General features: G+C 36.2%; 1 protein-coding gene across 7 annotated transcripts in view; it reads left to right on the top strand.

Moving 5' to 3' along the window:
* DICER1 (dicer 1, ribonuclease III) overlaps positions 1-23,236 on the top strand; it is an 84,216-nt gene that overhangs the window by 43,427 nt on the left and 17,553 nt on the right. For 5 of the 7 annotated variants that reach the window (XM_017829830.1, XM_017829835.1, XM_017829828.1 and 2 more), the window contains 11 exons: positions 728-941; positions 1,023-1,176; positions 2,688-2,870; positions 3,184-3,289; positions 3,381-3,556; positions 3,838-4,621; positions 5,997-6,152; positions 9,395-10,277; positions 12,331-12,599; positions 15,153-15,315; positions 15,409-15,484. In XM_017829830.1, the coding sequence (XP_017685319.1) occupies positions 728-941; positions 1,023-1,176; positions 2,688-2,870; positions 3,184-3,289; positions 3,381-3,556; positions 3,838-4,621; positions 5,997-6,152; positions 9,395-10,277; positions 12,331-12,599; positions 15,153-15,315; positions 15,409-15,484 (3,164 nt within the window). Of the gene's footprint in view, positions 1-727; positions 942-1,022; positions 1,177-2,687; positions 2,871-3,183; positions 3,290-3,380; positions 3,557-3,837; positions 4,622-5,996; positions 6,153-9,394; positions 10,278-12,330; positions 12,600-15,152; positions 15,316-15,408; positions 15,485-15,779; positions 20,592-23,236 lie in introns of those variants that run through there. The other 2 variants (XM_017829831.1, XM_017829832.1) reach the window with 2 other exon arrangements.

Consider the following 23,236-nt stretch of genomic DNA (forward strand, 5'->3'; position numbering starts at 1 on the left):
GAAATGACCATGAGTACTGCTTGTATCTGGCAGCCTCAAGAAAATAAACAACAGTATCCATCCACTCAAGTCTCCACTTTTTGTGTTTATGGATAGAACTATCTGTTCTATTTTGGCCTTTTGTTTTACAAATTTATTTTTTAGGATTTTGCACTTGCAAATCCAAAATGTCCCTCCTTCTTTGTATGAGCTATGACAGGAGTTGACATTTCAGCTACAGAGATGGCCTCCACCCCACTACCTTATCTATACAAAAGCTATGGTAACAACTCCTCAGCATTCCTGGTCTGCAGCAGCAGCAGCAGAAGTTAGCCATGTTTATTGAAATTGGCACCTCTTGCTTTGGAAAATTTTTAGTAGACATTTTCTGTTGGAGAGACTCAGTTGAAGAAGATTTTTTCAAGTTGTATTTTTTGTTGTCCACATAAAAAAACATTTTTTCCTTCATAATAGAAAATACTTTCTTTTCTACCTATGTTTTATAAAGAGAAGAGCTGTAAAGCACAAGGAGAACTATTTAAAAACCCAAATCAGTCATTCTTTAAGCTTTCAAAATCTCATCTGTAATTGAAGGTCATCACAGTTCAAAATTCTGATCCGATTTGATCCAGTTTGCTGTGGGGTTAGGCAAGCATTACTTCAGCATCTGAACTAAACAGCCAGTACTCTGTAGAGGAATCCTACTCTGAATTGTCTTTCGTGATTTCTTTCGGTTTTGTTTCTTTAGATTCCTCACTTTCCTGTGTATACTCGCTCTGGAGAGGTTACAATATCTATTGAGCTTAAGAAATCTGGTTTTACTCTGTCTCTGCAAATGCTTGAGCTGATAACGAGACTCCACCAGTACATTTTTTCACATATTCTTCGTCTTGAGAAACCTGCACTAGAGTTCAAACCCACAGAAGCTGATTCAGCCTATTGTGTTCTACCTCTTAATGTTGGTAAGAACAAAAATTTTGTAATTTACAACTTCTCAGAAAAGTTCAGCCTGGAAAACTGAGTTGTGCATTTTCCTTTTTAAGTTGATGACTCCAGCACTTTGGACATTGACTTTAAGTTTATGGAAGACATTGAGAAATCTGAGGCACGTACAGGCATTCCCAGTACACAGTATACAAAAGAAATGCCTTTTATTTTCAAGTTAGAAGATTACCAGGACGCAGTTATCATTCCACGGTGAGTACTCTATATTTAGGTATGTACTTACTGTATTTATACAAACACTTGTAATAAGGGAGTGTTAGTATCTGCAGCAGAATTGCTTTTCATGAACTGTATGCCAGTAATTTGAAGGTATCTGGTTGCGTCTCAAACAATTTAAAGATTTTTTTTTTTTTAATGAGTAGTTAATCTTATATAGTAGGATTTAAGTGTTTAGGTCTCCCAAAACTCATTACCTTTTTATTAGAAATAGTAGAGCTCACCACAAAACTTATGTAGTATTCTGATAAAACATTGCGACTTCATCAAGAGCTGGCCTACTGAAACTAATTTTCGTTTGGAAGATGGAGTGGGAGTCCTGTTCTCTGGTTACTGCTTATTCACACCTAAGACTTGCTAAAGGAAGGTATGCTATTGATAGATGGGAAAATTACAAGTGATAAAGACCAGTTAATGGAATCTTTATATTGAGTGGTATTCATTTTACGTACTGGATATGCAAAGGTTCTCCAGAATTGGTAGGCTCTGTGGAGGCTTAATTGTTCCCTGTGGACTGACTGGCTTGTGTTGTATCTAGTATATTGTAAACAACAGTACTTGCTAAATATATGTAGAAGATAAATGTAAGTAGTTTGTTTTGGCCTCACCTGTGTCAACACTTTTTGTTTGTTTTTTTTTTTTTTCCCCCCCCCCCCCCAAGAAGCTGAAAAGGTTCATTAATAGTGTGAAAATTTTATTTGGAGATATCCATTTAGATATTTGCATAGAAACTTAAAATGATAGATGCACCAGGTCAAAGTATGAAATCACCTACTATGCAAATCTAATTATTGAATATTGATTTCGTGATTTTTCATCATTAATATTATTTTCCTGTGCATGTTTATCACCATAGTTTCCAATGAACATCAGTAGCTACAGTAAAGATGTTGCAGCATTCTGGCTCTAATTTCAGTCTTCTGTATTACAAGAACTGCATTGTCCTCAAAGGGCTTGTGAACTTACCTTGCTACATATTTGAAGTTTTGTATTCCGTTTGGGGGGTGACTTGGTTAAAAATGACGGTTTAGATGTGAGGTAGTACAATCTTTGTATGCACAGGAACTCTATTTGTACTGATGTAGAATACCACGTAGGAGACTAGATAATAAAAAGATTATCTCATACAGATTGTCAAGTTTAATTCGTAGGTGTTTGGAATTAAGAAATTATAATTTGCAGCATTACGGTTGTCCAGAGCTTGATTTTTCTATTGTGTATTGAAGACATAGATCCTCCATTTAATTTAAATGTTTATCTGTAGAGGGAATTTCACAGATTATAGATTGACTTTATTTGTCCTTATCATAGAGCACGTCTCATTTAATATTTGACTTAGCTAAACAAATGATTTCTACAACAGAAAAGAAAGCTACCAAGCAAAAATCTCAAGTGAACTGTTTAACTGTAACTCCTGACCACATTAGAACACAAGGAACTTAGCAAAAGCTTTACTGTAATGCCAAAATATTATTTTTTTTTTTTAGGTATCGAAATTTTGATCAGCCTCATCGATTCTATGTAGCTGATGTGTACACTGATCTTACTCCACTCAGTAAATTCCCTTCCCCTGAATATGAAACTTTTGCTGAATATTATAAAACAAAGTATAATCTTGACCTAACCAATCTCAACCAGCCACTGCTGGATGTGGACCACACATCTTCAAGGTAACAACAGTCATATTTGTCTGATGTTTGTAGTTTGACAGTAAAATGCTTTTTTTTCCCTTAAATTACGGGATAAAGCTGAGGGCTTGTGTCCTCCAAAATAATTACCGATTTTCTTTTTCTTGAGACCTACCTGACTTATGTAAAACCAATTATAACTCAAGTCCATTTTTTCCCAGATGTAATTGTGCTGTCACTTCACAGCACACTGAAATTGAATACTAAGAAAAGTCATCACTTTAGAAAGTTTAGGCTAGTAAGTTCTGTTCATGAATTATGTACTTACATCACAGTATTTTCACATGGTTTTTAGACTTAATCTTTTGACTCCTCGCCATTTGAATCAGAAGGGAAAAGCACTTCCACTAAGCAGTGCTGAGAAGAGGAAGGCAAAGTGGGAAAGTTTGCAGAATAAGCAGGTAAAATAGAAGTATCTAATTCAAGTGGACTCCTTTAATAGTGATCTGAGAACTTTACAAGGAAAATTCTTTTCTTCCCCCCTCTCCCCAGATACTGGTTCCTGAGCTTTGTGCTATACATCCTATTCCAGCATCATTGTGGAGAAAAGCAGTTTGCCTCCCCAGCATACTTTACCGCCTGCACTGCCTTTTGACAGCAGAGGAACTAAGAGCTCAAACAGCCACTGATGCTGGTGTAGGGGTTAAATCACTTCCTGCAGATTTCAGGCACGTATTTTTTCAACATGATATCTGAATTGATTGGAAAACAAGGTGGAAGCTTAACTATTATTGTGTAAATTGTAAAACTGATACCCTTTGCTTAACTCCTGTCACTTCTCAGTAAAACATAGTTGAAAAATATTGATTTTTGAATGGTGAAGTTACATGCTGCAGTCACAGTTCTTTTCAGAAGGCTATTACTCTTTTCAAACATGTATGTGCATGTAGAGTCTTCTTGCCTTGTGATAACATTTTTTTGTTAACAAACCCCGCATATATTTTTACAGATATCCTAACTTGGACTTTGGATGGAAAAAATCTATTGACAGCAAATCCTTCATCTCTCTTCCTAACTCCTCAGTAGTAGAGAATGAAAATTACTGTAAGCACAGCACAATTGTAGTCCCTGAAAATGCTGCACATCAAGGTGCTAATAGAACCTCTTCTGCAGAAAACCATGACCAAATGTCTGTGAGTTACAGAACATTGCTCAATGAGTCACCCAGTAAACTCCAAATTGATGTCTCGGCAGAACTTGCAGCAATTAATGGTGTTTCTTATAATAAAAATCTTGCCAATGGCAATTGTGATTTAGTTAACAGAGACTTTTGCCAAGGAAATCAGCTGAATTACTGCAGGCAGGAAATACCTGTACAACCAACTACCTCATATCCCATTCAGAATTTATACAACAGTGAGAACCAGCCCAAGCCCAGCAATGAATGTACTCTACTGAGTAATAAATACCTTGATGGAAATGCTAACAGATCTACCTCAGATGGATGCCCCAAAATGGCAGTGACCACCAGTACTTCAAAAGCTAATAATCTTTCAAAAGACAGAGCAGATTCTGAAAAGAGCCCTTCCACTGGGTACTCCTCAAAAACTCTCGGTCCTAATCCTGGTCTCATTCTTCAAGCTTTGACTCTTTCAAATGCTAGTGATGGATTTAACCTGGAGCGGCTAGAAATGCTTGGTGATTCATTTTTAAAGCATGCCATCACTACGTACTTGTTTTGCACTTACCCTGATGCTCACGAGGGACGGCTGTCATATATGAGAAGCAAAAAAGTGAGTAGTAACAATCCACTGTTATTATACCAAAGGCATACTGTAACAAGCCATATATATGAAATTTTTGCCAGAAGACTGAATGGGAACAGGTTGATTTAATTCCACAGCTTTGCTGATTATACATCAAGTAGCATGCATATTAGGAATAAAAATACAGGACTGTGGGCTTAATGTTGTAACTGTGCTTGATTGAAACTGTTTTCTGCAGTTCAGTTTGAAGTCTAAACCAGGTGATTATGAACCTAAGAAAGAATAGGATTGAATAGAACTAAAAGTTCTGGGTTAGTGAGGACATTTGGTGCACTGAACATTAGAGCTGTATTGAGTAGAAACTCTTAACAGGAATGCTTGAATGAAGCATTGAGTTACAACACAGAGCTTTAGGTTATACCTGTACTTGGCCTTTCCTTTGTTTCCTCGATAAGTTCCTTTCCTGGAAAATTTTTAGCATGCTCTTACAGACACACTTAAAAAGGAAACAACAAAAAAATCTTACAAAACTGTTGCATCAAAACTTCTGAAAATATTTTGGACTAAATGTAAATGGTAGGGAGCAGAGTCTTCAGTTCTACTGGAATAAGCAATCATGTGAAAGCTTTTGTTCGTTTTTTTTCTTTCCCCCCACATAATGTGATAACTTGTATTAAATAGTAAGGCTTTGATTGTCTACCTCTAATAAAATGCATCTCTGTGGAAGTGAAATAAGTTGCACTATTCAAATAAAAGAAGTGATTGATTATTCACATTCAAATTTCAAGATTCTAAAACATGAAAAATGTGTTTGAAAGGAGAAAAAAAGATCAGAAGTTGATAGTTAAAAAGGGAAAGGAAGTATGTTTGTGTCTGTGAGAATGCATTTTTCCCTTCCCTTAAAAATATCTAAAATCATTTTAGAGGCTGTTAAAATAACATCTGGATTATGACTTAATAAGATTTTTTGTACAGAATGGTTTTAACACTTTCTACTGCCAAGGTTTAGGTCAGTGTACCCATAAATAATAATTTTTCATTCCAGGTCTAGTCTGAATGTTGATTACACTGGTAATTAATAACACTTGTACAGGTTCTATTTACTGTTATTTCAGAAGAGCAGTAAGTTTGTTTTGCAATTAGAATATAATCTGTTAGATTTCTTTAACCGAAGTTGTCACACCTGATATGCTTGGCCTCAAAGAAATATGAAAAGCAAGATGTATATCTTGTTTTGAGTTTGCTATACTTAGAAAAGCTGAACTCCCTTTTGAGAACTAGAGAAAATGCATAATGGTACAAGATCTGGCTTGACACATAAAATTGTTATGCTCCTTTTGCATTTTAACGTATTTTTATGTAAATATATGTCCAGAGGTTTATGAGAATGTTTTTCTTAAAGGTCAGCAACTGTAACTTATATCGCCTTGGAAAAAAGAAGGGACTGCCCAGTCGCATGGTTGTGTCGATTTTTGATCCTCCGGTCAATTGGCTTCCTCCTGGTTACATAGTAAACCAGGACAAGAGCAACACTGATAAGTGGGAGAAAGATGAAATGGTAAGACTTCATTTAACTATGTTGATGGTAATTGTTCACGTGTCTGTATCCTTTCACCCCTACCTTCTCCTGCCCCACCCCCCAGATACTTTGCCGTGTTTTCAGCCAAAAAAAAAGTAAATCTGTATCTTTTTTTTTCTTTCTAAAACTTCTCTGTCAGTTAGAGAAAATGAGAGGAAAACTAATTCTGAACCTGAAGTAAGGAAATCTTATTGCACGTCATCCAATAATGAGTGTAGATATTAACAGAGAAACAGAGAAGAAAAACTTTCCTGCTTATAGTTAGCCTGCTCTCACGAGTTTTTCTGAAGTTTCTGTTGCAAATTTTAAATGATAAAGTGTTATCATCACTGCTTTTGCTATATGTTCAGGCAGAACACTGTCTGCTTTTTAATAAATAATGAGTTCACCTTTATAGAATATATTAAAAGGAGTTAGTGTTTTTCATAGTGCTGAGGCAGAACGAAGAGTAGAACTGACTTGAGAAAATGTTCAGTATTGATTGCTGGTAGCTACACCGTGGGTATGACTGAGAGCTGCTTCTCATCTGAAGTATGTGCTGGCTTAGACCCCCACTATCTTATCACCAAAAGCTTCAGAATGACGAGTCTTAATGAGAAAAGGTTCACATTATTTTCTGACTAAATGCATTGCATGTTGAGAGTAGAAGGTGATGTTAAGAAATACCAGTGATCACAGCAGTCAGTAACACGATCTTGAAATGTTTGAAACTCGTTTGGGATTCAAGGGAAGGAGGTGGAGGGACTTTTTTCTTTTTCCCCATTCTGAAGACCACACTCGGATTGTAGTACCACCAGAGGGCACATGAGAGGACTGTTAGGTGGATGTACCGTGCAAATAAATGTTTATTGCAGAATAAAACAACCTGATTATTGTGGTTCTGTATTGTGCCAAGATTTCATTTCAGAGAGACTTGCTGCTATATCTTTCTGGCAAACGAGATAGTACATTTGGGACTGGAGCTAATTGTTGGTTTTCAAAAGGTTTCAGTTCTCTGCAACTTTTCAGTGGCCTCTACCTTGTTAATAGTCACTGTTTATTTGTAAATAAAACACACAATTTCAGACCAAAATGCAGACAGCGATGCAAACACGTAGTGGAGGGTTTTGTGCCAAGTAGGTATTTGGCTTTCTTGGATGTAAATTTTGTTCTTCATCCATGGGATGATGGTCTGTAAGTGGAACTAGAGATCTCGTCTCATTATGATCAATTATTACTAAAACATCCTAGTCAAATGTTAGTATTTTTAGTGTTATTAAGCTTTATTAAGGGAAAGGATCTTTGTTCTTTTTATCAAATGACTGATTTCCAAAAAAGTATAAAAAAAGCACTTATGTGTATTATTTAAGAAAAAGATCTTTCTTCTGGGGTTCACCGTTGATTTATTTTTTAGTGCTAATGATAAAAAAGTCAATGATCAGAATTGCTTCCTGGCTTCTTTACCCACTGTTCATTCTCATCACTTTAGAATTTTTTTTTATGTTCAAGAAGCAATATACAGAGAACGTTAGGATAATTCATGTAGCTGTCCTGCTAATTAGAATTTTATTTTAAGAAAATTGCGAATGAAATTATAGTAAAAATTTAAATTTTATAATTTGTTAAATCTTTGCAAAAACAGACACCGAAACCTATTTTGGGGTGTCCATATAGACATGTCTCATTCAGAGAGTTATTTTTATTTCAGTGACAGTTATGACAGGTGATGTGTAACAAGAAAAAATCAGCACTCACTCCTGTTGGGACTGGTTAAAATAATCTTACTTTAGGCATTATATTACTACAAGTATCCAAAGTAACTATCTTAAATCCAATTTCAATTTCTCTTTCTGATCAATTTAAGTTACAGAAGTCCCTGCTGCGTGTATGTGAGATGAGTAATTACAGCAGCAGAAATTCTTCCAGCAGAATGTCTAAACTAAGAACTTCTATAACCACTTCTTTTTTCCTCTTCTCTTACTGAACTTAACTAAGCCTGCTCCATCCTGATGAGGAACACTATGGTCTATTTGATCCTTAGATAGTTTTAAGTGCTGCCTAGTGCACCTTACAGCTGCCACCCACCCACACCTCTGGATGGGTGTGCGTTTTGCCCAAAGGGAAACGTTCCCAAAGGACATCCCCATCTGGTTCACAGATCTGCAAGATTTAGTGGCCGAGCCCTACAATATGACATGTGTAGGTTGAGGGCAGATACAGGCAGTTTCACTTGATTCACAAAGTGTTGGCTTTCAGGACGCAATCTAGAAAAGTGCTTTGAATCTGATCTTGCTCCTATCAAATTCAATGTCAGAATCCCTGCAGGCGTCAGTGATGCCGTGTTGAGCCTGTGAATAGTCCTTTTGATGTTAGGAAGACTACTGGTGCATTTAGCTGATATGTTTAAGTGCTTGCCTGGATAGGGGCCATGGCAAATTGTAAAGCATTATATAGCTCAAGCATATTTGTGTTCAGTTTACAATTTACAGCAATCCATACCAATTTGCTCAATATGAGCAGGGAAAAGACATGAAACTTCATTAGTTTTGCCGTTGTGGGTACGTATGTAAATATTAGAAAATTGGTGACAACTTTGCCTTTTCTTTTATTAGTTAAGGCTATAAGAACAGCCCAGAAAGAAATAAAAAAGACTGAATAAACTCCCCATTGATGCGTTTTTCCATTTGTGTGTTCCAAAACTGAGATTATCACGATTGTGAATATAGTAAACCCTACAAGTTCCTTATTTGCCATAGAAGGATGTAGAAAGAACCTTCAAAATTACATTGATTCAACATTTGTAATAGCCTTACTTAGCAGCTGGAGAGAAGGATGTACCCAGAACTCTTTCCCTAAAATTTGTTAGAGTTTTCTTTTGTGTACTTTGGTGTGCAAGTGTATAATGTTTAGTGGATATAAAGCTCGTTGTATGTGCATCACATTCAAGTATAACCATGGGTTCCAATGGAATGCAGCATGTGTATTATGCAGAACACACACTATTATAGGTTATTAATAAAGCATTTGTGTTCCAGGGCAATTATTCTAGTCTTGGTTAATTAACACTAGTTAACACTAGTGTTAATTAAATGTTGTATTGTGCATCTGATCAGACAGTGTAATTAGGAACATAAAAATCAACCTTATTTTTAGCAGACACTTCTCAAATCCTAGTCTTCTGATCTTTCTGGAATAAAACTGTCTCATTTCCCTCTTCATGTATATTTTGTGTTCTTTCATAGACAAAGGAAAACATGTTGGCTAATGGTAAACTTGATGATTATAATGATGATGAAGAGAATGAAGACCTAATGTGGAGATCGCCCAAGGAAGAAACAGACTTTGAAGATGATTTTCTGGAGTATGATCAGGAGCATATCAAATTCATTGATAATATGTTAATGGGATCAGGGGCTTTTGTGAAGAAAATTTCGCTCTCACACTTTTCAACCACTGATTCAAACTATGAATGGAAAGCACCCAAAAAGTCATCCCTGGGTAATGTTCAGTGTTCATCAGATTTTGATGATTTTGACTATAGCTCTTGGGATGCTATGTGCTATCTGGACCCTAGCAAGGCTGTTGAAGAGGATGATTTCGTAGTGGGCTTCTGGAATCCCTCAGAAGAAAACTGTGGTGTTGATGCAGGAAAACAGTCAATCTCATATGACTTGCATACGGAGCAGTGTATTGCTGATAAGAGCATTGCAGACTGTGTGGAAGCCCTGCTGGGCTGCTATCTGACCAGCTGTGGTGAAAGAGCTGCTCAGCTTTTCCTGTGTTCATTGGGGCTGAAGGTGCTCCCTGTAATTAAAAAGACTGATTGGGAAGGCACTTTATGTGCTACGAGAGAGAACTGTAACAGTGAGCAGAAAACTATTTCACCAAACTCTGTTTCTGCTTCTGTAGCTAATTCAGAGCCTTCTCTGTGTAAAGACCTGGAGTATGGCTGTTTGAAGATTCCACCGAGGTGTATGTTTGATCACCCAGATGCTGAAAAAACCCTTAATCACCTTATTTCTGGTTTTGAAAACTTTGAGAAGAAAATAAATTACAGTTTTAAGAACAAGGCTTACCTTCTTCAGGCATTTACTCATGCCTCCTACCATTATAATACCATTACTGGTAAGTTGTCTTGAAGAACATCTACAGTTTTTCTCCATACTGTAAATGCAAGAGAAGTAGTATATGTTGTGCTCCCATATATATTCTGGTTATAGACATCACATGTTACTTTAAGAAGCCAATAGTCTCTGAATACAAAATCTTAGAAAATAGTATTTTGCCCAATATTTAGAGGGGGATACTTGCTGAGTCTGTATCCTAATCACTATTTATATTTTGACTTGATGCAGACAGAATGTATTTACTGAAGCCTCACCAAGTTCCAAGAAAGAGCAGCATTTATCACCAATGCTGTATCACTAGCTGTATGAGTGACATTAGATCCTCATTTAACAGAAACAAGTTCTTGTAGAACTCTGGAAAGTTGTCACGTACTTCAGGAAATAGCAGTCATATTTAGCAAATCTGTTCCATAATTGTATTCCAAGAATATTATACTTTGTCTGTACTTACAAAGATTAATTGTAGACTATACAGTTTTTATTAGCTGAATGATCTATAGGATAGCAGAATATGGAGACTTCCCTTTGAAGTTGTGAATTTGAAGGCTTAATTTAAATGTAGGCATTTTATTGAGTAAATATTTAAAGTCAAAGTTTGAAGTAATTGACTAAATCTGACTAAATATTAATTTCAGATTAACTGCATAATGTTTCTGTACATGATCTCATGAAAGCTTTTTCATCAGTAGAAATTTGTATTTCTGTAATCTTTAATTGCATTTGCTTATGCTAATTAATGTGATATTTGTTCATTCTAAAACTTTGCATATTTTCCTACAATAATATGCAATCAAAAGCAAAACATAGCAAAATTCCAACCCTATTTGTAGTGATTGGCAAATTCCTCTGCAGCCAACAGTCTGAAATTTTTCTCCATAGTGAATTGGTCTCTTATTCCAAGGAGTGAAAAACCTCTGCTTTAATTAAAGAAATAAGTCTTTTTGAAATGTTACTACATTGATAAACAGTTCTGACAAAACACTGAAATGTTCCTTTAGTTTTTCGTTCTAGGTAATGTTACCCACATATATATTTACTTTTTACAAATATTTCACAAAACCTTCAGATAGAAGGTAGATGATTATTTATATATAGATGTGTATATATATGTATATACATATATATATATATATACATAGACTAACAGAAACGGTGAGACATAGCGACTACTTAAAATTATGTTGTCAGTAGCAGAAACTTTTGATTTCATTTCTTATCTACCAAGTAAGACAACTGTGAATTGCTGTTACTTGTAACTTTTTTTCTTAAGGAGTAGCTAGGAGTTGAGATGTGGCAGCCTCTTATGTTCAGTTGATAAAAAAGCAGCTTAGTGCTAGCCATTTCACTCTCATGTTAACTTCTGTAATAGTTGTGTCTTCCTTCCTTCTCTACCTACCTATCCCTATTTGCATTCAAGAGGGTTTTTGCTTTTGTTTATATTCTAAAAATAGATGTTCATAGCTCTCTGTTCCCATGGCCACTGTCAATTTTCAAAAAAGCAAAGGCTTGGCAATTTTAATTTCCGGTTTAAAAGAACTATTTGAAACAGGAATCTTTGTTGAAGGTTTCTAATGTGTGGCAAATTAGATGAAAAATCTCACATTTTATGTTCCCCCTGCTTTTTAATACATGGCTTTTTGTATTAATTTTTTGAGTTTTGATTGTTAGTAGTTTTCAGATCAGCCTGCTGGTGGAAACTCTTAATTTTACTGTTTCTCAACACAGCGTGATGATCTTGAGTAAAAGCATTAATTGATTATAAGCACAAGTGTTTTGTTAGCCTGGCAAAAATTAACATTTTGTTCAAAATTGGCTTTATTATTGATATAATTTATGTTTTTTCCTGGTTTCTTTTTTTAGTGATTCATTAGCAATCTCTTTAAATGCAAAGGTACCTGTTTTAAAAAATAGATTGTCTTCTCTGAGCATTTGTTAGTTTGTGGAGTTTACATGGCAGCGTACCAAACCTCTTATCCAGAAAGGCCTGGAAAGAATGTGTGTGTTAAACTTAATTGTGGTGTTGTACATTCTTTTATTTCCAACGTTTTAAGATTGTTACCAGCGCTTAGAATTCCTGGGAGATGCAATTTTGGACTACCTCATAACCAAGCACCTTTATGAAGACCCACGGCAACACTCTCCAGGAGTTCTTACTGACCTACGATCTGCTCTAGTCAATAATACCATTTTTGCATCATTAGCTGTAAAGTATGACTACCACAAGTACTTCAAAGCTGTCTCTCCTGAACTGTTTCATGTTATTGATGACTTTGTGCAGTTTCAAATGGAAAAGAATGAAATGCAAGGAATGGATTCTGAGGTTAGTGGAAGTAGAAGAAATGTGTTCGGTATCTGATTTGAAGCATGTCACTGGATTTCTTAGCGTGATGCACATTTTTGTAATGTTTTATGAACACAGCAGCCAAGAAGCAGGCTCCCAGTAATAAAGGATGCAATATGGAAAGTAAAATAGTCTTTTCAGAAAGTAGAAAATCAATTAAAACTTTCAGAAATTAATTAATTTGAAAGCAGTTTGCCTCTAGGCTTTTCTGTGACACTTGATTTTAGTCATTGTTTTGTTTTTGTTTTGTTAGAACAACATGGGACACGCACACTTAGCTTGCTTCCTTCTCGAACTGATTGGAAGCACTACTATAACATAACATTGTGCTGAAGGGTTGCTAAGTTACATTATGCTGACTTGAGGTAGGATATCTGTGCAACACCATGAAAAATACTACCTTGGCACGGTGCTGGGATTATTAAGAGATTTCTGCTATTTTCTTCTGATGGTTTCTACTGGAGCAAGTGTTACTGCACTCTACTCAAGTATGTTTGACGTTCCTAAAGGCTTCATATCTGCTAGCCAGGGAAACATTATATGCATCTTTCGAGTAAGCCACTTGAAAAATAGTTTCACTGAAGACCTGCAAACAAAGGTCATATCTTGTGCTGTGCAGGAAAACTGATGATAATGAACCTCTGTTTTCTGGAGAGTGTACTAAAACTAATTAATTTATATAAGCTGCTTAGGAGATACAAGAGCAAAGGCCTGGTGAATCAAATTCTAATCAGGATCTGGAAGAGATGGACTTTATCTTTTCTTCAAAAGTGTTATCCATAATAGTTTGTCTTCTGCAACGCTGACCAATCTCTTAAAAAATGCTCTTGTCTGAGAATACTCCAGAACTAAGTTAGCATTTACTCCAGCAATACACCAGTACTTTGCTTTTAGTAATTTTGTTTCTGATAGACAATTTAAAAGCCTGGGAATTAAAATACTTCAGTCACATGTGTGTGTTTCTAGCCCTTGCACTCTGTTGCGGAGTGAAAACCATGTTTTATGGGAAAGATTCATTAAGCATTGACTAAGAAATTTGTCACTGAAATTTAGATAATATAAATTACTTTACATTAGAGGATCAAATTGTTACTTGTTTTCTACACAGTATGAGTGAAAAGGCTAAGAACTTATTTTAAGAGCTCATAGTAGTGATTTTTAGCTTTGTTTTGCTTAGTTTTTGCTTGTGTGCAAAAAGATTGCCTAGAAGCCTGCACCACAGTTGCAACCAAATTGTGTGATAGCTGTTTCAAATAAAATCCTTGTTTCATTCTCTCTATGCCTGCTCCCTATCTTGGTCTGGCACTGAATTACTGAAACTCTTATTTCATGAGTTAATGCAAGAGTCTTTGTTTCTACAGTTCATGCCAGCTAGAGTGGTTTCCATGTGTGTCTCCACATCATCTGCTTTTCTTATTTTCAGATCTCACTCCTGAAACATCTGTTGTCCCTTGCCTTATAGCTCTTAGTTTCGCTCTCCTTCTGTTATTTCAGTATAATTCAGAAGTGTTAGTTTGCTCTTGGTATGAAATACACTATTCAAAACAGTTGAATTTATTTTTTACCATCAAAATTCCCATTTGCACTGTTGTATGCATTAGGTCTGACCACTTGCTTGATTTATTTTAGGTAGAAATACTGGGTGGAATATGTTTATGAAGCATTATGGTCTCTCTTAAGAGGACTAAATCAGATTTTAAACCCCAAATAATGACCAAATGGAGTGAGAGGGTAGCTGCTGGAGGAGAGGACTGACAGAAACTTACTTCTTTTTAGGCAGAGGAGCATAACAAAAATTTTGTTTTCAAGTTACTTTGTAGTTAGGTGAATGTATATTACATGTTTTTGAGGTAGTTTAGTAAAGGATTAGGTTACTCAGGACCTTTAAGACATACACTGAATGTTTAGTTTTGCTGATGAGAATAGACTGTTGTCTTAAATCGGTAGCATAGAAGAAAACCCTGTCTGCTACATTTAAATAGCTAAGTGTGCCTGTTAGCTCAGTCTGGTGTTGATGGTTTTCAGTTCTTAATGGCTTATTTTACTGGTGCCTGTTTCATGCTTGTCTTCAGGGGTAAATAAGGTAAGGAAAGGTACATGCAGCTTTCATTCAGAGATTGGACTTACAGATTTTAAAAGCCTTTTTTTTGGAGATGTATAATGTGTGAACTCCTCCTTTGTTAGGAGTAGATTTCTAATATCAACTGATGGAGCTGAGTCTGTTTCTTATTGGAAAAAACAGACCCATGGTGAAATCCTACAGAATTATTCTCAAAGTCCTCTGTACACAATGCTCATTGGGAATTATTTTTTTTTTCACATTTGAAAAATGATACATCTAGCACCTTGGTTTCATTGGGGAATAAAAAACCAATTTCATAGTGGAAAGTTGTCAGTCAAAAACAAAGGAAGCAGCACAGGATATACATTTCTGAAGATCTTTGTTTTACTGTAAGTAAAACAATTGTTTCTCTCTTTTCCCCTCTCCTTCCCTCTCCCTTCCCACCCTTGTCTTTTTTAAATTGCAAACAGCTCAGAAGATCAGAAGAAGATGAAGAAAAAGAGGAAGACATTGAAGTACCAAAGGCCATGGGGGATATATTTGAGTCCCTTGCTGGTGCCATTTATATGGATAGTGGAATGTCTTTGGAAATGGTTTGGCAAGTGTACTATCCAATGATGAGGCCATTAATAGGTATTACTGGCTTTCAAAAAAATATTAATTCTTAAGTGCCGTCTGCTATGAAAAGAACAGAGCTAATTTTTTTCCACTTTTTTTCCCAAATAGAAAAATTTTCTGCTAATGTACCCCGTTCCCCGGTGCGAGAATTGCTGGAGATGGAGCCGGAGACAGCCAAATTCAGGTAAGAATATACTTCCTTTGGTACACACTGACAGAAGATGTTTCTATGCTGTGCTTCATAAGCTGCTAGGAATTCTTAAATGTCAATTAAGTACTTGTAATTTCTTTTGCACTAAGTATCTAACATGATAATTGTGTCCACTGTGTGGTTTTTTTTCCTTGCATAGCTTTTTGAGAAATGTAGTGATTTCTGTTTAACTTTACTGCTTTAACTTCTGTAGAAAAGAGAATGTAGGTCTCTTATTTCACATTAACTTGCCTTAGGCAGTAAGTAATTCTTGTGTATATTTTTGCAGTCCTGCAGAAAGAACTTACGATGGAAAGGTCAGAGTTACAGTGGAAGTTGTAGGAAAGGGAAAGTTTAAAGGTGTTGGCAGAAGCTACAGGATTGCCAAATCTGCAGCTGCGAGAAGAGCACTACGAAGCCTCAAAGCAAATCAACCTCAGGTCCCAAACAGCTGAGACTCCTCTTAAAACTAAATGAAATGGGGGGAAAAAAAATCACATACAATTAAAGCAAACTTAAAAAAATGTTGATGTTGAGAGGAACAAATTGGAAGACAGAATTTAAAGTTTGATAACAGAATAGATAACAAAACATTTAACATGTATAAAATTTTGGAACTAATTGTAGTTATAGTTTTTTGCGCAAACACAATCTTGTCTTCTTTCCTCACTTCTGCTTTGTTTAATCACGAGAGTGCTTTAATGATGACATTTAGCAAGTGTTCAGAATAATTGTTGTCAGGTCCTTTTTGGTTTACTTTTATTGTCAGTACAGCTTTGCTTAGTGTTAGAAGGCGAGGGAGCTTATGCCTAATGCAGTTGCTAGATTTATATATAGTAATCTTGAAATTCTTCAATCTGTGCACTAGTGCCAGTCATAAAGCAGTTGATAAACTGTACTGGATGATTGGGTATAAGAAAGATTAAGTGTGCCAGTATTCTCCTTTTTATTTTCTTTTTTTTTTTCTCTACGTGTCATCTTTTTACATTAAGATGACATTCCCAATCATTATTGCACTTATTTGTTAGGGACAGATTTTAATTGAAATGGCTGGCATACTGATAGAGTGAAACTTCAGTTTCCTTATGCCACACAGTCTTGCATAAAAAAAGGTTCTTGCCTTAAAAATAAATAAACCCTCATTAATAATCTTTATTTTCTGATCTCTTTTGGAACAAACTGTTTTACATTCCCTTCATTTTGTTATGCATTTTACAATGATACAGCTCTATATTTACAGTACAACTCATTACTATAGCTGTGACTTATTACAGGATTATAATAGAAATTATATTCATATGTATGTAATTAGGTTATTTTTAACAATTCTGAGGAGGTGGTTAGTCTACAGTTTTTTTTATACCATAAACAAAATATGGTCTTTGGCTAAAATTCCAGTTTTACACAAACCTGCAAGCTAGATAGTTCCAATACTGGAAACAGCAACAAATAATTGCACAGTGCAAACTGTCACTCTAACAAAATAACCTTAGACATATCACACCTAAGATATGCTGCAGATTTTATAGTCAATTGGTTACGTATTTAACAAACAGAGCACCTTTACACTTAGAGATATTTCCACGTAAATTTCTTACTGTACTTTTCAGAGTTGCATGCGTATTTCATCTACCAAAGCTGTGCTGTTAAATAACATGAAAGTTGATGTTTGAGATATAACTGCCGTACTTTTGATACATCTGTGATTTAGGTCCTTAATTTAGAGAAACTAGCTCATTGGTGTTTTGGTCTACCAGGAGTACGGGGGGGGGGAAATCATACTTTTATTTTTTAGGCTTTGCCTATACTTCTTTAATTAGATTTTCGTAGGCACTCTTCACTTAAATACCTCAGTTCTTTTTTTCTTTTCTTTTTCCTTTTTGTTTTTGCATGCATTGTTTTTTTTCTGTTTTGGTGCTATGTTTATATATTATGCTTGAAATTTTAATTTTTTGCACTGTAACTATAATACCTCTTAATTTACCTTTTAAAAAAGCTGTGGGTCTCTTATTCCCACCAGTATCAGTAGAGGTTTGCTGCAATTTTGCCCTGTTAATTATGCTTGAAGTTTGAGAAAGCAGAGCAAGGTGTTTTAACGTTTTCCAGCACAATAGTTTGAACTTGATGCTGTGTCTTATGTATTAAATTACAAATAAATACTGTATTTCCTGCTTTTAAACCATATTCCTTTCCTCACAAATGCACACTAAAACAAAACAAAAACTGTCAGCTCTTGCTTTCTTAACAAAGAAATAAAATAAATGCCTTAGTGACAAGGGGCAGACATTAAGCTTTTCTGAAATACAGTTTTCAAAAGTTCGTATATTTTCTATCAGTAATTTTTCATTCTGTGACAAGGACCATTCTTGTATTTGAAAGCGGCTTGTTATAGTAGTCAGACCAATAACTAAAATAGTAGCTTATAAAAAATTCTAGCATTTGTTTGGTACTTCAGTCACAAAAATATAACAAGGATATAAGACCTGCAAGTGTAAATTATATGGAACAATAAAAACATGCATTCTAAATTTTCAAATGCAAATTGCTTTGTGTTAGCTGTTTAAAAATTTTTTTTTAAAGAAGTTACTGATTTAAGCTGTAGCTCTCTCTTTCTGGTAGGACTGAAGTTTCTTAGAGAAAATACATGATTAGTGATGTTAACAATTCTGTGTTTCTGGCCAGACATCAATCACTGGATTAAATCAGACCATCTAGAAAGTCTTAAGTAGTTTTAATTGCATTATGAAAAACTAAAATTTAGGTTAGTCTTTGAACACCTAAAGTTTCTTACTGATTGTTACAAGGTTGTAGATTCTCAGGGGTTTCAGGTAATTGTTAGCAGTAAAGTGCTTACAGAGTGCTTGGATGCAAAGAAAATTAACTGAACTTAATCTGTGTTTCAGAATAGTTTAATGATCACTTTGTTACTAGATAAAGCCTATGAATTGGAAATCTGAAATGTGTAGTGGCTGACTATAGTTTCTGCTGCTGATGCGTTTTTAAATGCGTTTTAAATGCCACAATTTTTTCCAGTGTGACCTCATTGAAATATTTTTTTATCCTTTTGAGACAGAAAACCCACATTAGTTTCCATGTTATGCATCTGTGTGTTTTACCCTACAGTTGTTATGATTTTGATACTGGACAGTGTATGCTATTAAAGACCTAAATCTGATCATTTGAAGGTTGGGATAGAAGTCACTTGACATGCTATAAGCACAAGTGTAAGTGGACTGTTGCAGCCCATCTTCAAAAGCAACCACACAGGCTCATCATATATAGTGTGGGGGTTAATTGGCATGAACCTTGGTTTTTTTAATCTAAGTCCTGTTATACTGTACTTTAAACAGTCCTCCTAACTATGCTGCGTTTTTATTTTTATGGCTTTTTTTTTGCGCTGTTCTGTTCATGTAGCACAAATAAGCATTGCACTTGGTACCATGCTTTACCTCATTTCAAGGAAAAAATGCTTAACAGAGAGGAAAAATGTGGTTTGGCCTTGCTGCTGTTCTGATTTACTGAATTTGAAAAAGATAGTTTTAATGCCTGCAATGTGTCATTTACTTGCACAACTTAAATAGGTCATTTTGTAACGTCTGTGGCATTTTTACTGTATGTGGAAAAATACAACAAAGATGTGTAACAACTCTTGATTGTATTTTAAAGCTATTATTTTTCTACTGCATCATTTTACTGTTACGTGAAGTAATTAAAATTAGAATGACCTCTGACTGACACTCCAGTAATTATCTCTGAACAAACCAACATATTACACATATAATGTAGTTTTTGGGAAAAGACAGCCCCTAGTAACTTGGTCAACCTCAACTAAATCTGTGCTCAGTCTGAATACTGAGTACCCAGTAGCGACTTCTGAAGTGTTTGTTCAGCTTGATGCTGCTAAAGTCCATACAGAAAAAAAAGCCTACTATTTTTAAGTCTCTTTACACAGTAGTATGTTGTGACTGCTGAGTACAGAACTTGGACAAGAACTAGCTTTGGTGCTGGGGAGGAATATAATAGTGGCCCAGCAGTGAGGCACTGGATCCTCAGCTGGTGCAAATTGATGTGGTATCATTTTAATCAATGGAACTGCATTCTTTTACACACATGAAAATCTTGTGCTTGTATGTATGTTGCAGAGTTTGGGTTTTCCTCCTTGTAAGCCAATACAGAACCGTCAACTGGAAAATGTGGTTTTTATGTTACTGCATATGACATAACATATGCTACATACTCTATGCATTTATCTGTTTAGAAAGTGAAATCTTTGTATCCTAGTCACAGCAGCACAAATGACAAATGGCATCGTGGTCTGCTGTGATACTGCACTTGCCTCTGCCTGACAATATTCTGGGTTTGTATGTTTTGGATGGGTTCTTCATGAAAACATTCTCGTGGAAATCTCTGTATTTATTACATGAGAGAAGCAAGAAGCATTTTGATTTTTGATACTGAATTACTGACATTGATCCTTTTCCAATTGCTTAAATTTTCAAGAAGTTAATTTCTTTACTTTCATATTAGGTTTTAAACTTAAAACACTACAGTTCATGACCATGAAATGTAATCTAAATATCAACTGTAAATCTGAATTATGTTAGCAAATATCTAGAGGTCATTGTAGTATACTCCACTAGCAGTTAAAATTAATTTCTGTCAAAGCTAACTACATTTCTTAAAAATAAATTTTATCCAATAAAGTCCTTGGGTTTTTTCCCTCTTTTATTTGAATGGCAACCACAGACTACTTTAATTGCTTTGTAGATGCACTCAGAATTTACTGCAGCAGCAAGTTGGAGAGAAAAATGTTTGTGAACAATAATTGGAAATTGCAGGCATTTTTATTGTAAATAGTTTGACTGAAAAGATGGTTAAAATCAAGTAGAATGAATAACAAATATAATTTGATGGACAATAAAATATTTACCATCACATGCTGCAGCTGTCTTTAAGGGACATAAAATGTAATTCATTCATACTGTAATCATGCTGCAGAAGTTTGCAATCTGCACCTTATGGATCACAATTACCTTTAATAGTTTTTTGTAATAATTGTAGCTGAGTATATCTCCAATAAAGTTATGGTCTGTTCACCTTGTATTGTCGTTTTGCTTTTATTTTTAATTCCTCTTAATCTCCCCATAAATCTTCTAGAGTTTACAAAAAAATTGCTTTTCAGTCTAAATAAAAAAAAAATTGTGAAAACAGTATTTCTTGACCTTGCTTAAAGACAAGTCTGCTTGTCTCCTTTCTCTGATGGATGAACTGTCTTCATAGCTATGTGAAGACTCTTAAGGGACACTCAGGTTAAAAATGATGGTGTACGTGGTACGATTTGATCTCTGTGTTGACCATTATACCTGCAAAATGTCTGTGGGAGCTGGGAGGCCCCAGAGCACAAGGGTTCAGTAACACAGGTTTGCACAATCGGCACATGTTTTAAGAATAACATGTTCATATTAGCTAATAGTCTCAGCATTAATGACATCGATTTTAATTATTTTTCTATTTGTTTTCCATTAATATTTCACTTACCCTGGATATTGAAAGTGTGTTTTTAGAGTGTCCTGACTGGCACACCAGTGTCATGTATCTGTGCAGACAAGGCAGACCTGCCAGACAAAGATCAGGAGTTTTCCTTTCTGAAAACTTCACAGTGTAGCAGTCAGTAGCTTGACATGTGCAGTGGTTAACTGTTACTACACATTTTGCCTTAGGTTGTAGAGAAAAGCCTGCTGAGCTGCTGGTGGGCACAATCCCTTTTTCTGGGACTTAGAGGAGCAACCAGAGTTCTCCAGAAAGTCAAAGTGTCAAATCAGTAAAGGTTCTGCTTCAAAGGCAGGTGACCACATTTTTTGCCAGTGTGGGAGCATCACCTCCTTACTGTAGATTTTGAGTACAGCTTAATAGTAACGGTGTTGAAACTGTATAGTGTAAAATAACTTCAGGTCCAGAAACAGAGGAACAGGTTTGGTGCTTGTCTGGTCTTTCCTTAATGCTGCTGCCAGAGTCCAGGTGCAGGATCTATTCCTTAGAGGAAATCTCCATGTCAGTGGACACAGGCAGTAGCGACATGTAAGCAGGTTTTATTTTCCTCGTAGCTGTGATTAGGTCTTTCCTATTGTAGAATGTGAACAGTAATTTCATTTTGGTAAGCAAAATAACCAAGGACCTTCCCGGTTTTATGGAAACAGTATCATTTACTTTGCTGCTTAACCATCTCCACTTACCCGACTTACACTATTTTTTCAACATTACTTTTTATGTATATTTTACTGGAAGTCTTATGCTTATTTTTGAATTGAAGTAATTTTCTTCTGTTAACTTGAAAATTTCCTGTAGTTTTGAGTTCCTGTCCAGCTCTCTGAAGTCACTGGGAAGACATCCACTTGGGCTCTGTAGCTTGTATGTATTCGAACTTAACACAAAAGTCCTTCAGACATAAGTGTAAATTCCAGATGTCAAGCAAAAGGTGAGAAACAGTGATGTGCAAAGGCAGCCTCTGCTGTTCCACTTCTTTCAGGCTCTTAAATAAAGTGTGGCACATTGACCAGCTGCCTACTTCTGAGATAACCCACCTACTGCAGTGAATATCCAGCTGCTTATTCTTTTCTTTTGCCACATGGGCAAAATTTAGAGGGGAGGAACACAGGCAGTCTTCGTCAGGGCTTTTATTGGCATCTAGGATGCTTCAGCTGACTGTAAGACAGACATTGAGGTGCTGGAGCGTGTCCAGAGAGGGGCAACAGGGCTGGTAAAGGGTCTGGAACAGAAGTTTTACAAGGAGCAGCTGAGGGGCGTTTAGCCTGGAGAAAAGGAGACTAAGGGAGGACCTCATTGCTCTCTACAACTTCCTGAAGAGGTTGTAGCCAGGTGGGAGGTCGGTCTCCTCTGTCAAGTAACAAGTGACAGGACTACTAAAGGAAATAGCCTTGAGTTGTGCAAGAGGAAGCTTAGATTGGATCTTAGCAAAGATTTCTTTACTGAAAGCGGTCAGGCACTGGAACAGGCTGCTTAGGGAAGTGGTGGAATCACCATCCCTGGAAATGTTCAGAAGGCATGTGGATGTGGCACTTGGGGATGTGGTGGTGCTGGTTTAATGGTTGGACTCAATGATCTTAGAGGTCTTTTCCAACCCAAATAACTCTGTGATTCTGTGATGATTCTATTTCAGGTGTGCACTCTGCAGACAGCAGGACCTGGGCTAACTCCCAACATTTCTTTGCTGTCAGTGGAGCCACATCAGTAGCTGCAGGGCACTATTTGGTTTTCCTGCCCTTAGATCATCCTTTCAAAATGAGGTGAGCTGAATGAGGAAGAGGCCCATTCCTCCCCAACCTGGGGCTGGCACTCAGCTGATGACATGGATCCCACATGGGATCCCATGTGGTACCCTGAAACTGGAAATGTTCTTCCAGGGAAAATGGTGGAACAAGGAGAAAAGGAGATTTCATCAGGCTACAGAATGGCCAGGGAATCACAAGTTATTGCAGAGTCACTCTCATCTTTTGCCTAAGTGAGGATCGTCCCCTCTAGTGCCACTTGAACTGAAGCAGGGGAGTACGAACTCCCCTGTTCCGGCAGGGAACAGCTGTTCCGGCATTTGCAATAAACTGGGGCTAAGTTGTGGACTTACCTAACTGAAGCACTGAGTTCCACAGGGGGGGACAGCAGGATCACCAGATCAGTCCTCAATTATATATTCCTTTAAAAAAGCAGGTTTTACTGAAATAGTTGAATGGC

The sequence above is a fragment of the Lepidothrix coronata genome, unplaced genomic scaffold, assembly GCF_001604755.1.
Source record: "Lepidothrix coronata isolate B3197 unplaced genomic scaffold, Lepidothrix_coronata-1.0 Scaffold169, whole genome shotgun sequence".
Classification (NCBI taxonomy): Eukaryota; Metazoa; Chordata; class Aves; order Passeriformes; family Pipridae; genus Lepidothrix; species Lepidothrix coronata.